The sequence below is a fragment of the Emydura macquarii genome, unplaced genomic scaffold, assembly GCF_026122565.2.
Source record: "Emydura macquarii macquarii isolate MOO-44397 ecotype Brisbane River unplaced genomic scaffold, CSIRO-AGI_Emac_v2 contig_3114, whole genome shotgun sequence".
NCBI classification, from domain to species: domain Eukaryota; kingdom Metazoa; phylum Chordata; order Testudines; family Chelidae; genus Emydura; species Emydura macquarii.
This window is the reverse complement of record NW_027133251.1, coordinates 439,165-459,915: the sequence shown is the minus strand read 5'-3', so window position 1 is coordinate 459,915 and position 20,751 is coordinate 439,165. Positions and strand designations below refer to the sequence as shown.

The 20,751-nt window shown below is 57.7% G+C and overlaps 1 protein-coding gene across 1 annotated transcript in view; it reads left to right on the top strand.

The window, feature by feature from the left end:
- The window catches only part of ARID3C (AT-rich interaction domain 3C), a 107,982-nt gene that overhangs the window by 70,211 nt on the left and 17,020 nt on the right, over nt 1-20,751 (top strand). The window contains 1 exon segment of the mRNA XM_067530887.1: nt 14,484-14,556. Coding sequence (XP_067386988.1) covers nt 14,484-14,556 — 73 coding nt within the window.

Here is a 20,751-nt window from a genome sequence, read left to right as displayed (position 1 = left end):
CTTGGGCAAGTCTCTTTGCTGCCCTGTGCCTCAGTTTCCCCACCAGGAATAGGGCTATATTAAGACTCGTCTCTCTCCCAGGATGGTGCCGAGTGTTAAGGAATGAGAGATTCTTGAATGGAAGCTGCTCGAGCACATAGTGTTTGTGATTTGGCGTCTTTCCGCCCAAATGACCCCCAAACACTTTGCAGAGTGTGTGTACGCACGGCAGGAATCTCTTCACCCGCCCCTGAAATGCATTCACTTCTCAGGTGCAGCATCACAGCAGCTTACCAGCTCACAGCAACACTGCAACCGCATTGGCCAGAATGTAGAACAGAGTCATGCCTCTTATGGGAAACCGCCAGGGGATTTTCCTTCTGCCTCTGCTCTGGAAGATGGTATTTCCAGCCGTGCGGTGGTGACTCACAGGCGAGAGCGCCTGCTCCTGAATCACAGTGTTTCCATTGCTGGTCCAAGCCTTGCTTTGCTCGGGAAGCATGATGGGATCACACTCTGGACATCTACCCCCTCTGTCCTTTTCCTTTTAGTCTGAGTTAACCATTTCACATCCAGTCCTTGTAGACCGGTAATTAGGCAGTGGAACTCTTTGCCACAGGAAGTCATTGAAGCCAAGAGTGTAGCAAGACGCAAAGAGGGCCTGTGCTCTGATATGGATAGCTAGATTATCCAGAGTTATCACGGTGAACGCTAACAAACCTTCAGGATCCTGCCCAGCCTGCCAACAGCTGCAAGTGCCAGGTGCTTCAGAGGGAATGAACAGAACAGGGCAATTATCAAGTGATCCATCCCCTGTCGTCCAGTCCCAGCATCTGGCAGTCAGAGGCCAGGGACACCCAGAACATGGAGATCATCTCGGCTAACAGCCATTGATGGACCTGTCCTCCAGGAAGTTACTTAATTCTTTTTTCAACCCAGTTATACTTTTGGCCTTCACAACATCCCCCGGCAGTGAGTTCCACAGGTTGACTGCACACTGGATGAAGAACCACTTCCTTTTGTTTTAAACCAGCTGCCTATTCATTTCATTGGCTGAACCCTGGTTCTTGTGTTATCTGAAGGGGTAAATAACACTTCCTTATTCACTTTCTCCACACCAGGCATGATTTTATAGACCTCTTAGCCATTTCGTTTCCAAGATGAAAAGTCCCAGCCCCAATCTTTTTAATCTCTCCTCATATGGAAGATGTTCCCGACCCCTAATCATTTTTGTTGCCCTTCTCTGCACCTTATTCCAATTCTAATATATCTTTTTTGAGATGGGGTGACCAGAGCTGCACTCAGTAGTCAAGGTGCAGTGTACCAGGGATTTCTATAGTGGCATTATATTTTCTGTCTTATTATCTACCTCTTTTATAATGGGTCCTAACATTCTGTTAACTTTTTTGACTGCTGCTGTACATTGAGTGGATGTTTTCTGAGAACTATCCACAGTGACTCCAAGATCTCTTTCTTCAGTGGTAACAGCTAATTTAGACCCCATCATTTTGTATGCATAGTTGGGATTATGTTTTCCAATGTGCATTACTTTGCATTTATCAACGTTGACTTTCATCTGCCATTTTCTTGCCCAGTCACCCAGTTTTGTGAGATCCCTTTGTAACTCTTCGCAGTCTGCTTTGGACTTAACTATCTTGAGTAATTTTGTATCCTCTGCAAATTTTGTCACCTCCCTGTTTACCCCTTTTTCTAGATCATTTATGAATATGTTGAACATTACTGGTCCCAGTGCAGACCCCTGGGGACACCGCTATTTACCTCCCTCCATTCTGAAAAATGACCATTTATTCCTACCCTTCATTTCCTACCTTGTAACCAGTTACTGATCTGTGAGAGGACCTTCCCTCCCATCCAATCACACCTTACTTTACTGAAGAGCCTTTGGTGAGGGACCTTTGTCAATTGTTTTCTGAAAGTCTAATTACACTATATCCATTGGATGACCTTTGCCCACATGTCTGTTGACCCCCTCAAAGAATTCTAGTAGATTGGTGAGGCATGATTTCCTTTTACAAAAGCCATGTTGATTCCTCCCCAACAAACTGTGTTCATGTATGTGTCTGGTAATTCCTTTCTGTACTATCGACTCAAATGATTTACCTGGCAGTGCAGTAAAGCTAACTGGCTTGTAATTGTCAGGATCGCTGCTGGAGCCTTTTTTAAAAACCGGCGTCACATTAGCTATGCTCCAGTCTTCTGGCACAGGACCTGATTTAAGTGACAGGTTACGTTCCACAGTCCGTAGTTCTGCAATTTCACATTTGACTTCCTTCAGAACTCTTGGGTGGAGACCATCCGGCATTGGTGGCCTAGTAGTGCTTAATTTATCCATTTGTTGGCACTTCAGTCTGGGACAGTTCCTCAGATGTGTCACCAGAGCAGAACGATTCAGGCACTAGAATTCCTCACAGATAACCATGGCCGAGAGGTGGCTGTTGGGCTGGGACTTCAAGTGCTGCCCTTAGACCTCTTCATAGAGCCGCAGATTCCACAGCCAGACGGGACCATTGTGATCATCTGCTCTGACCTCCTGACCAGACCGGAGAGGCCAGAGAATGCCCCCAAAGTAATTTCTAGAGCAGTTCTCTAAGAAAAACATCCAATCTTGAGTTAAAAATTGCCAGTGGTGGAGAATCTACCACGGCCTTTGGTAAATTAACCATTCGAACAGTTACTCTCACTGTTAAAAATTTACCCCTTATTTCCAATCTGAATATATCATCTTCCAGCTATTGGATCGTGTTGGACCCTTTCCTGCTAGACTGACGAGCCCGTTATTAAATAATTGTGCTCCAGGTAGGTACTTGTAGGCTGAGATCAAGTCAGCCTTTACCCTGCTCTTTGTGAAGTTAAAGAGTTTGAGTCTCTCACGATAAGACGAGTTTTCTCATATTTAGTCATTTTCATGGCTGTCCTCTGACCCCTCTGCAATTTATCAACATCCTTCTTGAATTGTGGGCACCAGACCTGGCCATGGGATTCCAGCAGCGGCTGCACCAGTGCCAGACACTGTTCCTAGGGCCTTGTAACATGGGATGGTAAAAGGCTGGGACGCACAGTCAGTCCCTTCCCACACAGGCTTCTCCCAGCACTGCCCCTCTGGTGGTGGAGGTTTTATGGGCGAAGGCAAAGGCTGTCTCGAAACCTGGCCAGGCGTCCAAAGGCCATGTCTGCTTTACGTGCGATTCTCCCCGCCTCTCTCTGCGGAAAGTGGCGACACAGGCAGCTGTCTGGTTGGCTTGTGCTCAGAGCTTCCCCGATCCAGGAACAGAAACGACTCATTGCAATAAAAACCCTGCCGCTGATCAGTTCTGCCCTGGGACCGAAGGCGTGGGGCCAGGACTCTACCCCTCTGTGCTTTCAACCCTCCCTTCACGCCACCCACCTCGGGCAGCACCTCAGACGGGTGGAAGCCGAAATGGCCCCGCTTCACATCCGGAGTCTCATGCGCTGGTCCAGAGATGCAATGCTGGGGTTACACCCACTGCAGGCATCCTCTCCCCAGGGAACACTTTGCCCCCATCCTCCCAGCGCTGCCCCTGCCCCTTCTCCCTCAACGGCTGGTGCCGCATCTCCCAGCTCCCTAGGCACTGCTGAGGTTCCCCTCTCTCTTCCACCCAGCGGGAAGGCTCTGCTGGGAGGTGGAGGCTGGTGGGTTGGAGGGGAAGGGGGAAGGCTGCAGCCGTTCCCCAGCTGCTTTTCCTGGGAGTCCTCCTGTTGTGGGCATCTCTGCCTCTGCTCTCCAAGCCTGCCTCCCCACCGCCTGGCCTTGAGGTCTCGGGCAGGCAGGGGTGGGGCAGGGGGCAGTCCCTTGCTTAGGATCTCAGCCGACTGGCACCCCGAGACCGGGACTCTGTGAGATGGGGCAGGACATTTGAAACGGGGTTGATCTAAATCCTGATCCTCGTGCAAAGGGGACCCATCCTGCCCTGGGTTAGGCAGAGAGACACCGGGGCATCCCCACAGCCAGGAACCGGACACCAGCTCCCCACGTAGCCGGGCACTAGCCACTAGGCATTCCTGCCCCAGCTCTCAGATACTTCAAGCCGCCTGCCCTCGTGGTGATGAGCTCCTGGCTCCAGCCCTTGGCTCCCTTCCAGCCCCGCTGCGGTTTGTTTGGCTTCTCCTGCGGTGGATTTGTCACATCATTAAACCGTGGCGAAAATCCAGCTAACCACTGAACTGGCAGCTTTCCCGCCAGCTGACTCAGAGCCTGGCTGAGACCCAGCTGCTCCGCTCTGAGCGATCTCCCGCTGGGACCCGATGCTGCGCCGAAGGTGCTGTGCTGCTCTGCAGGTGCGGGGCTGCACCCCGTCATTCCCACCCACCCACGTCTGTGCTAGAGCCCATCAGAGACAGATGGGGGAGGAGGGCTTGGGGATGCTGTGTGATTGGTCCCTCTAAGAATCTAGCGAGGTAGGATGGCTGGCTGGGCAGGAGACTCACCTCCCTTCCCACCACCCAGAAAACGGATCAGTTCTTAGAGCAACCCTCGGGGGTGATCCACCCCCCCTGCAGCCTGGAATCGGCTGGTTCTCCGAGCAGGCAGCGAGATCCTCTCCTCCTGTAGCACACGCAGGGAAGTGGAGCCAGGACTGAAATTTGCAATGCCCCTGGCTCTCAGGGGTCCGTGCTAGACGCTCAGGCTGGGTGATTGAAAAGCCTGGTGTTTATTTCAGTGCTGGGGACGTGATGGCGTTAGAGCTCTATAACGACCACCCACATCGTCATCCCTAGACCACGGAGCGCTCCACAAAGCAGGACAGACTTGTTATCCCCGCTTTACAGATGGGGAAACTGAGGCACTGAGCAGGGATGGTCACCCAGTGGCAGACACCAACGTCTCAATGCCAGGTCACACAACGGCACGCCGCACACGATGAGAAGATGCAGCGTCACCTGGTCGCCCCATCTCAAAAAAGATATATCGGAATTGGAAAAGCTACAGAGCAGGGCGACAAGAATGATGAGGGGGACGGAGATTAATAAAACTGGGACCATTCAGCTTGGAGAAGAGACGACGAAGGGGGGATATGCTAGAGATCTATCAAATCATGACAGGTGTGGAGCAAGCGAATAGGGAAGCGTTCTTTACCCCTTCACATAACACAAGAACCAGGGGTCACCCAATGAAATGAACAGGCAGCAGGTTTAAAACAAACAAAAGAAAGTATTTATTTCTTCACACGACACACAGTTAACCTGTGGAACTCACTGCCAGGGGATGTTGTGAAGGCCAAAAGCATCACTGGGTTGAAAAAAGAACTCGACAAGTTCCTGGAGGACAGGTCCATCAATGGCTATTGGCCAAGACGGTCAGGGATGCAACCCCATCCTCCGGGTATCCCTAAGCATCTGACTGCCAGAAGGAGGACTGAGGACTGGACAGCTGGGGATGGATCACTCGATGATTGCCCTGTTCTTTTCATTCTCTCTGCAGCACCAGGCATTGGCCATTGTCGGCAGACCGGCTTCTAGGCTAGATGGACCATTGGGCTGACCCAGCCTGGCCGGTCTTATGTTCTTAGTGCCGATGAGAGCTGGTGCATGGCCTCCTGTAAGCAGTTACCTGCTGGTGTGGCCAGCTGCTGAGATTCCCCCACTCCCGCGCCACGTCCTGGTGGAACTCCGCAACCGATGAAAAAGCACTGTAAGAAGCCCACGGCCACCTGGGATTTCATGGGGCTCACTAAGCTGTGCCCACCCCAGAAATTCACACAGTGGGGGTAGAGCTCAGCTCTTTCCCCACCAAGTGCATTGGTCTCCTCTGTCACTTGCATGGAAAGTGAGGGAATCATCCTTAGCTGTGAGCAACATAGGGCCTATGATCCCTAGCTGTGCAGTTCTAATTCTGTCCCCTAGGGGGCAATGGTAAGATCTGCGCAAGCCAGCTCCTTACAGCACCAAGCCTGGAATTCAGAATAAAAGCTGCCCCCGGGAAGGGGAGTCGGAGTCGTCGCAGGAGAATGAGGGGACCTGGGATGGTTCCTTGCTTAAATCGGTCACTGTTATGTCAGAGGGAAGTTACAATTCACATAATCGAGTCCAGGTCTCTCTCCCGCAGATACTCTCAGAGCCCCGCCCGGTATCTGAGCACCTCCCAAACTCCCGGTGAGGCAGGGCCGGGCTGTTATCCCCTTGCACACAGGGGCAGTGAGGTATTTAGGCTCCCACCTCACATTGAAATTGGGGGGAGGGAGGGTTAGGAGCCTCAATCCCTTTTGAGGGTCTTGATCTCCGGGACTGGCCCAGGGTCACACAGGATGGCGGTGGCAGAGCTGAAATTTCAGCCTGCATCTCTGGCGTCCTGGGTCGGTGCCCCGAGCACCCTGGGACCGTCCGTAGAGAACAACGTCCCTTCCCTGTGTCGCTACAGCCGAGTCAGGCTGGACTCTGAAGATTCCCCCTTCGCTTTTCACTGCTGCGGTGACTCCTGGCACACACGCTCCCCACCCGCCCCTTTTCTTTGCCTCTCTGGGGTCAGACGAGCAGCCGGGCTCCTCCGTCTCCCTGGGAGGTTCTCCTTGCTCAGATTCAGTTGGATCCCCTCCCTTTTGGATTCTCCGCGGCTGGACGCGTGCCTGGAGGCTTTCCTGACGGCACGGCTGTGTTTCCTGTGCGGGGCGGGGAGGGTAACCCCGCAGCTGGTGCTGTTGTGTTCTTGCACTGGGCTTTGGACTGGATGGAGCCCAGCCTGGCATCCCCTATGCTCCCACTTCTCCTGGGTGTGGGGTCTACATAGCCCAGGCTGCGTCCCGATGACTGCACTCAGTGGAAGGGGAGCTACACGGCTTGATGGTGTGAGCTGCCCCCCCCTCACCCTGGGCACCCACCGGTTAGACCAGCCAAGAGAAAACCCCAGCCCCCGTCAGAATTAGTAACAGCTGCCGCTGGCTGTTCGTCTAGGGCCAGATCCTGCCCTCCGTGTCTGCCCTGGACTTCAGTGGGGCAGGTCCTGCACAAGAGGGGGGCATATGGCTCCATTCTGCAGCGCTCCTTTCTCACTATCTGGGCCACGGGTCCCTGACTTTGTTTCCCAGGGTCCCTCCGAAGCCGCTCTGCCTGGCTCTGACGGGCGAGAGGCAGGGCCCGGGGATGAGAGTGACGCGCTAATCGGAGCTGAGCCGATTGCTGGCTGGCCCAACTCCAGCTGGCTCCGCGCCCGCTCCCCTGGGCCGCGCTCTGCTGCCTCGGAAGCTGAGCTAATGAGATGTGTTTAGTTAACAAGGGGTGTGTGTGTGTGTGTGTGTGTGTGTGTGTCTGTGTCCCGGCCGTGCACTCACACAGGGGATTCACCAGTGACTCCGGCCAACGGCGGCTGGATTATTGGACCCCGGGGAGCTGAGCTGCTTGCGTGGCGGCGGGCGAAGAGGGCGGGCGGCGGCCAAGCGGGCAGGCAGGGACTGACTGGCGGGGGATTCGCGGCAGCAATGACACAGCTACCGGGGCTTTCCCTTCCCCACGCGTCGCAAAGCTGACGCCAGGCAGCAGAGGCGCCTGGCACAGGTAGCTGGCACGGGCTGTGTGTCCCGCCCCCCGTCCCCGGTCTTCAGGGGACAATTGCTTCCCTCCTTGCCTCTTCTTCCTCTTCGTAGGCAAAGCCCGGCGTGCTGAGCAGTGGCTCCGGGGGCAGGTGTCCCCATATATGAGAAGGAGCCCCCCCTCCAGGGCCGGGGGTCCCCCTTGCCAGCTCGCCGTGTGCCAGGAGCCTCCCTCGCGTCCCACCCATCCAATAGCCGAGAACGCAGGGTCCGGGCTGGAGGATCTTGCCCCAGCCCTGGAGACTTTCACAGGGCAGCGAAAGGGGGCCTGGTTCAGCGCCTGGTGGTGCAGGGGGCTGGCAACCAGGGAACAGGTGGAAATGTGGGGGGGGGGGGCTGGTGCTTGGGGGCTGGGCATCTGCATATCCCCCCAGCTCAGGTCCCCTGGGTGCTGTGCTCTGAACGGCTCTCAGCACATGCTCCCCCTCCTCCCCCGGCTGTTATCTGCACACACGCTATCAGTGGCAGCCCACTGACCGTGCTCGGGGGGAGCCCCTGCGCCTCCTGCCTGCGGGAGCCATGCCAGCCGCCAGCCCCCTGCGCGGCTGCGGGGCGAGACGTTGTCTCCTGGAGCTGGGATAACAGCCCCCCCAATACTCCTTGCAGGAGTAGAAATAATGCAGGCAGCGTGGGGTCTAGCCAGCGTATTGCACTGAATGCAGCCCAGACGATCGCCGGCCTTGTGGGCAGCTGGCGTGTGTGTGTGTGTGTGCGTTCGGTGCCAGGAGCGCCTGGCTCTCAGAGATCCAGGACAGGCTCTTGCGCCCAGGGTGGCTGAACGGGAGGAGCGAAGGGGCACAGAGAGGTACACAGAGGAGCCTCTCCCGCACACAGCAGAGCGATTCCGCGCCCCGGTCTGACCGCCTCGGTGCCGTTGAGGATGATGGCAGTCTCAGGGAAGGAGAACACCAAGCTGGAGCGGAGGGAAATGATCCCATGGTTGGGACCCTCCTTCCAGATAAGTTCGCACTGAGGAAACCCCTCCAGAAGAAACGGGTAATGGTAATGGGGGGCTCGCTCATTATAGACATAGGTAGCTGGGTTTGTGACGACCAGGAGAACCGCACGGTGACTTGCCTGCCGGGTGCGAAGGTTGTGGCTCTCTCCAGACATCTAGACAGACGTGTGCAGTGCTGGGGAGGAGCCGGTGGTCGTAGCACATGTAGGTACCAATGACGTAGGGAAGGATAGCAGAGAGGTCCTGGAGGCCGAATCTGGCTGCTCAGTAAGAGACTGAAGTCCAGGACGTCCATGGCAGCATTCTCTGAAATGCTTCCAGTTCTACACACAGGGCCAGTTAGACTGGCAGAACTGCAGGGTCTCAATGCGTGGATGGGATGATGGTGCAGGGAGAAGGGGTTTAGATTCCTTAGGAACTGGGGAAGCTTTTGGGAAAAAGGGGAGCCTGTGCAGGAAGGATGGGCTCCACCTAAACCAGAACGGAACCGGATTGCTGGCACGTAAAATTAAAAAGGTGGTAGAGCAGTTTTTAAGCTAAAGGCTGGGGGAAAGCCGACAGGTGCAGAGGAGCACGTGGTTCAGACAGAGACATCCCTTAAGAGAAGATGTGTTCATAGGGATTCTCAAAAGCCTCGTAAGTGGGAGAGGATAGAAGATGATAAAGTACAGGTAGGAACTGAAGACAAACAGATCCCCTTTCAGTTACATCACATGAAGGCAGGTGACTAAATATTGACACATTTTATAAGTGCTCGTATGCAAATGCCAGGAGGGTGAACATATACAGAGGGGTGAACTATTCACTGATTATATTGCTATCATGGGCATCACAGAAACTTGATAATCAATGGGACATGGTAATAGCGGAGGATAAAATCTATGGGAATCACAGAGTAGGTTGTGCTGGGGTGTGAGGGGCTCTACATGTGAAAGACAGCATAGAGGCAAAGACAGTACAAACCTGAAATGAATCAGACAGTGCTGTAGACGATGGATTGTAATTCCAAGATGGAATAATAAGAGTATAGCAGTAGGGATGTACTGCCGACCACCTGGCCAGGACGGTGACAGTGACTGTGAAATGCTCAGGGAGACTAGAGAGGCTACAGAAATAGAAAACTCAGTAATAAAGGGGGATTTCAACTATCCCCAGACTGACTGGGTACATGCCACCTCAGGACGGGCAGCAAAGATAGCATTTCTAGACACCATGAATGGCTGCTTCATGGAGCAGCTAGTCCTGGAACCCACCAGGGCAGAGGCAATTCTTGATTTAGTCTTGATTTAGTCTTTGATTTAGGCCAAAAAAGAATGTGAAGAGCAACTAGCAAGAGACACAACATTAAAGAGCACAGGTTTTTTTAAGTCCATCAGAAGCAGGAACAAACCATATGTGGGGCTACTGGACAATGGAGGTGCTGAAGCAGCACTCAAGGAAGATAAGGCTATTGCAGACAGGCTAAATGAATTCTTTGCATGGGTCTTCACGGCAAAGGATGTGAGAGAGATTCCCACACCTGAGCCATTCTTTTTAGGTGACAGAGCTGAGGCACTGTCCCAGATTGAGGTGTCATTAGAGGAGGTTTTGGAACAACTTGATTTTTTAAACAGTAGTAAGTCACCAGGACCAGATGGTCTCCACCCAAGTGTACTGAAAGAACTCAAATGTGAAATTGCAGAACTACTAACTGTGGTGTGTCACCTATCGCTTAAATCAGCCTCTGTACCAGATGACTGGAGGGTAGCTAATGTGACACTGATTTTTAAAAAAGGCTCCAGAGGCGATCCTGGCAATTACAGGCCGGTAAGCCTAACTTCAGTACCAGGCAAATTGGAAACTATAGTAAAGAACCGAATGATCAGACACACAGATGAACAGGACATGTTGGGGAAGAGTCAATATAGCTTTCATGAAGGGAAATCATGCCTCACCAATCTACTAGAAATCTTAGTGGGGGTCAACAAACGTGGACAAAAGTGATCCAGTTGATACAGTGTAACTTGGACTTTCAGAAAGCTCTTCTAGTCACTGTGGATAGTTCTCAGAAAACATCTGCTGTCTGCGCCGCAGCTGTCACAAATGCTTGGAGAAAGTTAGGAACCGTTAAAGCGACAAGGTAACGGATATATTATCTTTTATTGGACCAAATTCTGTTGTTGAGAGAGACATTTCCTGCTGCACAGAGCTCTTGGAAACTCAGTCAGAATGTCACAGCTAAATGCAAGGTGGAACAGATTGTTTAGCGTAAATAATTAATACCCATTTCGAGGGACCATTCAAGGTGAAGTGGCCCATTTAATACCCATCCAGTCACAGGGAGGAAAGGAAGTAGGGGGGAGGCAGCTGGGGTGGGGGTTTGTTAGTCGGTTACGGGCTGTGGTAACAAGCCATCAATTCCGTGTGTCTGTTCAGTCCGTGATTTTTCGTGTCGGGCTCCGTTCTGAGTTGAAGCTCTCAGGCGCATTGTTTGAAGCCCTTGTGCAGGTTTCCTTTGAGGACTGAGAGGTCAGACGTGGAGTGATCGCTCTGGGGAGAGGATCCGCCCATGGGTGAGATGGCAGTCAGGTCTTTTACCCCTGTTCGGTGTGAGTTCATTCCAGAGCGGTGTGATGGTCTCGTTTCACCCATAGAGCTGCTGTCGGGGCGCTTAGTGCACTGGGTGAGGTGAACACCCGTACCGGACCCTTGACCGGGGTTGACTGGGGGGCGTTGATCATTGTGGCAGCGGAGATACGGCTGCAGGTTTGGCATCCGTTGTTCTGGCAGGGTCTGGTGCCGCTTTGGGTTGGTGGGTCCTGGTCTGTGGGGAGCTCGCTGACGATGATGAGCGTGGAGAGGCTGGGGGGTTGTTTGAAGGGCAGAAGTCGGTATTCAGGAAAAATGTCTTTCCGGATGGGGTCCCCCTCGAGTCTGGCTTGTAGCTGTTTGATGTTCTGGGTTCTCGTCTGGGTTCCAGAGGGGGGGGAGGTGACAGCGAGGGGCGTGCGAACAGAGTGGGGTTTATTTCTGTCTTGAAGCAGGTTCTCCCAGGGTATGTGAGTGGCCCGTTCCATGGTGCGATCTACTTCTCTGGTGGCGCGTCCTTGTCTGGTGAAGGCGGTTCTGAGTGTGCGTGTCCCGGACTTTCTCTTTGGAGCATATTCTGCAGTATCCTAGCACCGGGCTGTAGCTGTCAGATTTCCTGGTGTGTCTGGGGTGGGGGTAGGTGCGGGGATCCCTGGGTTTCCCGTATGTTGCTGTCTATAGGGGTCCGTGCTGCCCAGGAAGTTGATGCTAGCGTGGGTGTGTCCCAGGGAGAGTTTGATGGATGGGTGGTTGTTGAAGTTGGGGTGGAAATCTCCGAAGGAGTTTAAGCCGTCTGTCCAGAGGACAATAGCATCCATGTCCCTCAGGTATTTACCATTTGTGCATTTGTCCAGACGTTCTTCTTCAAGGGTCCCTAGTACCCACGGCTGCTCCCACGGCTTGGACAAAGCGTTTGCTGTCAAATGCAAGGTTGTTACCGGTGAGGATGAAATGGACGAATCTGATCTGAGCACTGTCCATTGCCCTGTAAATATCTGGGCAGGCAGCGGTGCCGTCAGTAGAGGGGGGTGACATCTGTGGCGGCACACACGCGGTGCTGGGGAAGGTTGTTCATGTTGCAGAGTTTGTGGAACCGTTAGGAAAGGGACAGGTACTGAGACAGCAAATATCACCAGGCCACTATAGAAATCCACGGGACGCCCACACCTGGAATCCTGCGGGCAGTTCCAGGCACCCCATCTCGGAACTGGAAAAGGTGCAGGCAAGGGCAAGAAAATGGATTTGGGGCACTGACCAGCTTCCATACGGGCAGAGATTAAAAAGCCTGGGACTATTCAGTGTGGGAAAGAGACGACTGGCGGGGATATGATCGAGGTCTATAAAATCATGACTGGTGTGGAGAAAGTGAATAGGGAAGTGTTCTTTATTCCTTCTCACAACAGAAGAGACAGGGGTCACCTGATGAAATTAACAGGTCGCAGGTTTAAAACTTCTTCACCCAACGCACAGTCAACCTGTGGAACTCACTGCCAGGGGATGTTGTGAAGGTCAAAAGTATAACTGGGTTGCAAAAAGAATTAGATCAATTCCTGGAGGACAGGTCCATCAATGGCTATTAGCCAAGTTGATCAGGGACGCAACCCCACGCTCTGGGTGTCCCTGCCTCTGACTGCCAGAAGCTGGGACTGGACGACAGGGGTGGATCACTCGGTAATTGCCCTGTTCTGTCCGTTCCCTCTGAAGCACCTGGCACTGGCTGCTGTCGGCAGACATTGGCCCATTGGTCTGACCCAGTGCGGCCATTCTTATGTTATCAGTGGGAGTCGGTCCATCTTTGCAGCTCCCCCAGCGCAGGCGGGTGTGGGGATGGGAGATGGACGGTTGGATGGGGGTGGGGAAGGGGGCTGAACACTGCTGACTACCCCCCCGGTCCCAGCACTTTGCTCTTCACTCCCCCCTTCTGCTGGCAGACAGGGTCATCGGTCCCGGCTGGGGCAGTCAAGGGTCGGGGGATCTGCGACAGCTCCCTGGGGCCCAGGGCTCCGCGTGGAGTGGAAAGGCCCGTGACAGGCCGGGAAACCCTCCTGGCTTTGGGGCTGGTTATAGCTGGACCCCCAGCGCTGTGCGGAAGCCATCCTGCAGGGCCCCTCTCACAGAAGCTTCCCGGGGTCCATTCGCAGCCTGAGCCCCGCAGGCCCTGGTGCCACAGGGGGTGCTCTCCTCGGCCGCTGCACGGAGCAGGGGTCACTCCTGGCTTAGCGCACGACTGGAAGGAGCCCAGATACTGCGGTGATGGGTGCGGGATAAGAACCTACAGAGACCAGAGCCAAGCAAGGGAATTCAGTTAGTGCCTCTCGAGAGAACAACCGTGCAACACGACCACGGCTTCACGCCTGGGCACATGGCTACGGGTGGACCCCGGGGCACGGGCACACGGGAAACAGAGCATGTGCAAAGACACGCCAAGCACACGCAGAGCCACAGACCTGGAAGTACACCCCAGGCGTACACAACCTCCCACCCAGACAGACGCCTGGCAAACCTCTCACAGCACTGCCCGCGCCCCAGAGATGGGGCTGCCCCTCTGTGGGGCCATTGGCACAGGCAGCTGTGGGTCTAAGGAAGGGGATAGCACCCAGATTTGGGGGAAGCTCCTGAGATCAGCCTCGCCCACATCCAGTGGGGGCTGCAGAGATCAGATACCACAGTGAGGGGCAGCCCGGAAATGTCTGGGGTGCAGCGACTCTTGGCGGGGGCCGAGTGTGGCTAGTCCATTTGCATCCCATTCCTCAGCATAGCAGGGGACAGGGAGCTGCAGGGGAAGCTGCATAGTAACCCAGGGCTCTCCCCGCCCTCCCGCCACACTGCCCCGCTGAGCCGGGAGACCCAGTCCATGTCTCTGGCTGGGTCGCTCAGCCTGCCCCCTCCTCCGGCTGGGACAGAAATCCGAGCTCCTGGTGGGTATCGTGAGCCCCGGCTGTTGGACTGGTGCTAGGGCGGGGGAGGCAGAAAACCAGCTGTATCTGGGGCCGTGGCTGGGCAGGGACAGGGCGATGCTGGGGAATAAGCACAGCTGGGGCCTGGGTCACCGTCTGCCGGGACGTGGATCTCGTGCTCCAGAAGGGGTGTCTGCAGGGTCAGTCACAGCTACACAGGCAGCTACACAGCTCTCGCTAGGAGAACAGCCGTGTACAACTTCAGTGAGGGCGGGGCCAGAACCCAGTTCCTCCCACCAGGTCAGTTACAGGGGACTCGGCTGGCAGGAGGGGGCCTATGACACACAGGGGCACGGCGCCGGTGCTGCCCAGCAGAGGGCAGTGGCGTCTCTTGTTCGCCCAGCCGCACGCTGGCCAGTCTGTCGCAGCGCCCCCCTGCGGGACGTGTGCGTGGGTTTGCATGAGGGCTGGCTCGTCCCTCCGGCGCTGACCTGCCGCCTCTCTCTCTCCCGCCCGCAGCTCTACGAACTGGACGACGACCCCAAGCGGAAGGAGTTCCTGGACGACCTGTTCGGTTTCATGCAGAAGAGAGGTAAGGCCGGCTGCTTTGGGGGGCTCGGCCGGGGGCCCAGCTGCAGACAGGTGAGCTCATAGGTCAGGGTTGACTCACTCTCACCCTGAGCAGTTCTCCAGACCCGCCATGGGGCTGGCAGGAAGGCGACCCTTTGTGCTGGGGGCATGGGGGGCCTGTGGGAAGAACAGCGAGCAGAGGAAAAGTCCCCTGGGAAGCCTGGCCAGACCTGGGGTGACTATGGGGCTGAGATCCGTTGCTGGTTCAGCTGGGTTGCCGGTGCCGCCCTGCCAGGATCCGTTTTCCGGGGCTGACTCTCGGGTCGAAGGAGGGGATGTTCCGGTGCCGGGGGGACGTGGCTGGGTCCGGCCGCAGGCGCTCGGATCTGGGCCGGAGGCGTCTGCAGCACGCGGGTCCGTTGGCTGGTTCTGTTCCGTGGCTCTCAGGGGCAGGAGGAGCTGCTGCATTCCTGGGAGGTGCTGGCGTGGCGGGTCGGCGCCGGGGAGGCACCGGGGCACCTCGAATCTAGCGCCGGTGTTGGGTAGACTGGTCCTGGCACAGAGAGCTTCTCGCCACGGACACTGGACTGCGACGGACTGGGGTGCTGCGGGCCGGGGCACCGGCAGAGCTGGGTGTGGGGGGAGCCCAGGGGGGTCTGCGTGTCGGGATTGAGGGGCGCCGGCAGAGCTGGGTGTGGGGGGAGCCCAGGGGGGGTCTGCGTGTCGGGATTGAGGGGCACCGGCAGAGCTGGGCGTGGGAAGAGCGCTCCAAGCCGGGGTCTGAGCTGCATCTCCGGTGCCTGCGCGGGAGCGAAAGGGTTACGCGCGCCGTGACGGACAGCTGCACCTGTATTGGAAATCCTTGGCGGGCTCTGTTATCGGCACCAGGCGGGATGAATTGGAAGCCTCGGCAATTGAGGTGATTCGATAAATGCTTTAACCTTTGACCCCCCCCTTCCCCCAGCCAGCCCTGGAACAATTAAAAGGCTCCTCGGCCCTGGGGGGGGGCTGGGCCTGTATTAATTAGAGCCCTTTGCTGGCGGCTAGATTAATGAACACGCCGCTCGATACGGCAGAAACCCCAGGCAGAGGTTAATGTTGTGCTAATTAACACGGGCTGGCCGGCGGGCAGGGAGAAGGGGCTGCCTGTGCCCGGGACATGGAGCTTGGCCCAGCCTGGCTGCTGGTGAGATCTCCGGGGCAGAGGGGGGTCCGTGCCAGAGTCGGCACCAAATACCCCTGGCCATGTGTCACGTCATGTCGCAAGCCCCCCCCCCCGTGATGCCCCCTGCCTTGCCAGCCAGCCCCTCACTGCCAGGGCTCTCTGCCCGATGGCCAGGGAGGGGCCGGGAATGGTCTGTGGCTGGTGCGGGGCGGGATATGGCTGTTTGGGCTGAGACCCGGCAAACTTGTGTCACTCCATGGCCACTAGGGAGGGCAAGGACTGGCTAGGGTGAGTCTGGGAGCGCCGCTGCCCTCTGCTGGAGAGAATGAGAACGGCGTGGCTGCTTTTCCTATCCCCTGTACAGCTGGCAGCTCAGGGCGAGTCCCGGCAGCCTAAATAGCAGGGGCGGGCGCGTTGGGGCGGGAGCCAGGCATCCCGTTGTGGGCTGCAGTGCCAGACATGTGGGGCACAGGCAGGGGCGGATGGGTGGGTGCAAGAAGGGGGCAGGACGTTTCTGCCCCCGGCTGTCCGTCCGCCTGCGGCTGCGGTTAACCCCTCGCACCCAGCTGCACCGTGACTGCCCGGCAAAGGCCCGAGTTCAGGACGCGCCAGGGGCAGCCTCGGGCATGGGCTGAGCCGTTCCCATTCCCCCGCCCGTCAGGGCTCGGCGGCCGTCACAGGAGATGGGGCTCGGTCCCTGGAAAGCAGCCCCTCCTCACCTGCTCCCCCAGTCCTGGTGCTGGTTCCTAAGGCCCCCGCCCCCCAGCCGCGTGCAGAGGGCACTGGGCACACCTGGGACGAGGGAGCTGACGGTGGGGTCACGGCAGAGACTGGGGGGGCCAGGGAGCAGCTGAGGCCGGAGCAAGGGGGGGACGGCCCTGCCTGCCTCCAACCCGGAGCGTCCAGGAGAGGCAGCGCGGGAGACAAGATTCATGAGCGGCTGTGCAGGGCTCATTATCTCTCTCTCCAGAGCTAATTAACTCCATCTCCATTCGGGCCGGCTGAGATACGGGCGCTAATTAACCGCCAGCCGCTCTTTGTGCGCCTCTGATTGGGGCTTTTGTGCAGCTCCTGAAATCGAGCCGGGGGGGGGATCGAACCCCCCCTCCCCCCCGGGGGGGGCCGCTCTCTGGGGCCGGGCCCGGTCGATGGCTATAAATCCACAGCGGGGGCCGCTCCTGAGCCAGCCGGCCCCAGCGCCGGTGGACGGCGATAACATCGATCCCGGCGCGGGGACAAATCACTGTGCTCCCCGCCGTGCTTCGTGCCTCCGTCCCGGGCGGCCTTCATTTGTCCACCCGTCCGGATGCAATCGCTAATCTCTGCCACCCATCTCCATCTCCATTAGGGCCACACAACGGGGCAGTGCCCCAGTAATGAGATCACATTAGCCCAGCGAGAGCAATTAGCCGGACTGGGCATCTCCCCCAGGGAAGGGCTAAAAACCACCCTGGGCAGCTCCTTGGAGAATTGAGTCAGGGGGTGAACCAGTCCCCACCTCCCACCAGAAACGGCCCTTTGCGCTCCTTGTCCGAACTTGCCGTGTGGCGTTGGTGTGCACAGTGAAGCAGCAGCTGCGTTCCACCCCAGACTTAGCTGCATGTCAGCCTGCAGGGAGGCGCTCCCTACGTGTGCCGTCAGCAAAATGCTCTAGTATCGTCTGAGCTGAGAGGCGCTGGAGAGCCCCGGATTTTATGATTGTTCTCCGGTGACTTCCCCAAGGCTCCAGAGCCCCTCTGGCCAGGAGGGGCTGCGCTGGGCGGTCCCTGCGTGCGCGGGATTCGCCCGGTCGCTGATTAGGCTGCAGGGGCCTGGAATGGAGGCCGAGAATATTTCAAGCAGGGACAGCGCGAGTGGGGCTGTGCGAGCCGGTCCGAGAGCAGCTGGGTGGGGAGAGCGGGCACCGTTTGTCTGGTTGCGGCCAGCCACCTGCAGTTCAAACCACGGCCCTGCCTCGTTCAGGGCTGGCTCCTCTCTCGCGGTGGTGAACGGGGGCAACCCTCAGTGCGGTGACAGCAGCTCACCCCTTTCGAGGACCGGCGCATTCCCTAGCACGGCTCTTTCCCCGGCTGTCTCATTGCCCTGCGGTTTAAGGGAGCCCTTACCAACCCAGCTGTGCGCACAGCTGAGCCGCTCTGGATGCACTACAATACACCCCATCCCGGAGCCCCCCAGCTCCAGCTGGCTGGGTCCAAGCCAGGTCAGAGGCTCATGTGAAGCAGTTGGTGGGGCTCCACCAGCATCCCGGTGAGACACGTCTCTGCGAGCCCCAGGGCCTCGGGAAAATAAGATTCAACCAGATACTAGCGGCCTTCCCTCCCAAAACAGCACCCCAAGCTCCAGGGGGCCTTCCGGCTTCGAAACCAGGCACGACTGGGGGGTGGGGGAGCCGCAGGACTAGCAGGGGGTGCAGGTCGGGATCGAGGGGCACTGGCAGAGCTGTGTGTGGGGAGCCCGGGGCTGGGATAGCAGGGGCCTGTGGGATGGAGCGAGGGGCATGAGCAGAGATGTGGGTACAAACAGATCTGCCCAGGACTGCCCTGCCCCGCCCCGTCCCGCCCCGGGGTTGGCGCTGACACTCCCCCAGTTCCAGGCCTTCGTCTCCGTCAGTGCAGAATTCATTCCAAGACTTTTTAGAACGAAGGGTTGTCTGCAAAACGACCATGCCCGTGTGTGCAGCCCGGCAGCTGTAACAACCCAGCGTGTGGAAGCGCGGCAGCCCTACAATAACAATGCAGTATTATTCAGCAGCGGAGGTGGGAATTATTCAGTAAGGGATTAGACTGCAGGAATTAGACTTTGCAAGGAGGTGCTCGACCGGGACTGGCAGCAGGATTTCTTAAATGGCACAAAATCCCTTGAGCTGGCTCCGTTAGCCGGGGGAGTGACTGCCCCACGCTCCCACGAAGGGGGAGGGGAAATAGAAGCCCAGAGTCGAGGAGGGAATAGAACCCAGGTGTCCTGGCTCCCAGTCCAGTGCACAACTCACTGCCCCTAAAGGCCAAGAGGTGGAGGTGCGGGAAAGGTTTTCTGTCTGTGTGAGGTGGGCCGTGGGGCAGCTGGGACGCTCGTCACTGGATCCCCCCTGCCCCAGGGACCATTCAGCCTTTTCCCGGGGAGCCCATCCTCCAACGTGCGGTGTTTAGGTAGGACCTACACCCCACGTTTCTGGCTGCCTGGGCAGCGTGGTGTCTCTGCTCCTGGGAACGGCTCACCGCCCAAACCCATTTCCCAGGCGGCCGCGCTGGGGCGGCGGCTCAGCAGTAAACACCACAAGGGCTGCGGGAAATGCCGGGGGTGCTGCGAGCTGGGGAAAAGGCAATGCAATTTGCAGGCCCTGGGAAGGTCTTGCACACAATGGGGAGTGAAGGAGAATGACCCCGGCTGAGTCGTGGGGCTGGGCTGTGGGCTGCCTGCCCCAGCCCTGGGTTTGCGGGCTTTTTCCCTTCCTTTGTAACACTAATATTTACCCTGGCTGGGCAGGGCTGTGAAACCGGTTCTTCCTGATCCCCGGAGCAGGGCCGGCTGGCTGCCATGGGGCCTGGCTGGGGACCCGCTTTCCTGCCCCTTTCTGCTCGGCTCAGTGGGACCTAGCAGCGAAGGGAAATCCTCCGCGGAGGTCTCTGGGCATGGTGTGGCCTGGGATCATCACATGAGCCGCTGTGTGTTTGTGTGTGCGTGCACTGCACGAGCAGTTGTGTGTTTGCATGTGTGTGGTTGCGTATGGCTGCGTCTGTTGCGCACGTGTGTGGCTGTAGTTGTGAGTTAGTGTGGTGGTGGAGGCGTACGAGTGTGTGCAGATGCACGAGTGGTGCACATGCGTGTGGGTGTGTACGGCTGTGTGGGTGTGGCTGAGTGAGGGAGTTCAATGTGTGTGCATGGGAGTGTGATTGTAGATAAATGTGCTTGTGTGTAGCTATGTGCGACTGAGTTGCGTGTGTGCATGCACGTGAGTCCGAGTGTGTTTGTGTGTGTGTAGCTCCGTGCGACTGAGTGTGGTGCGTGCGCGCGTGAGTGAGCACGAGTGTGGTTGTATATACACGTATGTGCAGCTAGGAGTGAGCTGCGTACGTGCGTGCGAGCGAATACAAGCGTGCGAGCGGGGCCGTGTGCGCCAGCCCAGCCGCTGCGGTTCCCTTTCCGGCCCAGACTCACCCCCGGCCCCGGGACTCCGCCATGGCTGCACGGCTGGCTCCGGCTATCCCTGGCTGCACGGTGCCCCCGGGCGAGAGGCAGACGCGTTGCACGGCGCCCCCGGGTGGTGGCGACACTCGCTCTCAGCAGCGCCAGCCCCTTGCGGACCATTGAAGTGCCTGGCCCTTCCCCCCACCCCACCTGCCGAAGGTCTCCCCATGCCGGCCGTGGGGCCGCTGGGATGCCCCTCACTGCACCCCCTGCCCCAGCGTCCGTTCATTGACCGGAGTGACTCCGGAGCAGCTCCAGCCCAGCTGGGGGGGGTGGCTCCGTATGGCTGGAGGTAAACTGAGGCAGGGAGCACAGGCATGGGAGTGAGAGCAGGAAAAGGGGGGTTACCGCTGGAGACCCAGAGCGAGCCCATGGCCAAGCCGGGCAGGGGGTACTCACCCGTCAGTCCCTGCGTGGGGAGAAGCGTCTGAGTCGAGGGGCTCTTCCCTCTAGCGCGGGGATCTCAGCCCGGGGGTGGTCTGAGGCTGGGGGGCTCGCTGGCTTCGACGGCCCCGGCGCGTGGGGTCGCAGCCCGGCTTTGGCCCAGCCTCCCCTCCAGCGACGGGGGGGGCCGGCCGGATCGGCACGAATGGCTCTGCCATTTTATAGCACCACAAGCCCACGTCAGCTCACCCAGGCCCACCACGGCCACGCCGGGGGCCTTCTCATGCAGCACAGACGTCCCCTGGGCGTCTTTAAACCGAGACCGGCTGTCGCTGACCCGCCAGGTCTCAGGCCAGTGGCGTGCGTGACGGGGCCATGTAGAGGTGAGGCCTATTTCCAAAATCAGCTGGAAACGAAGGGCAGCCCAAAGGGTTGGAGCCAAGGGCCGGGCTGGCCGTTGCCCTGCTGCGTGTTTACACTGCA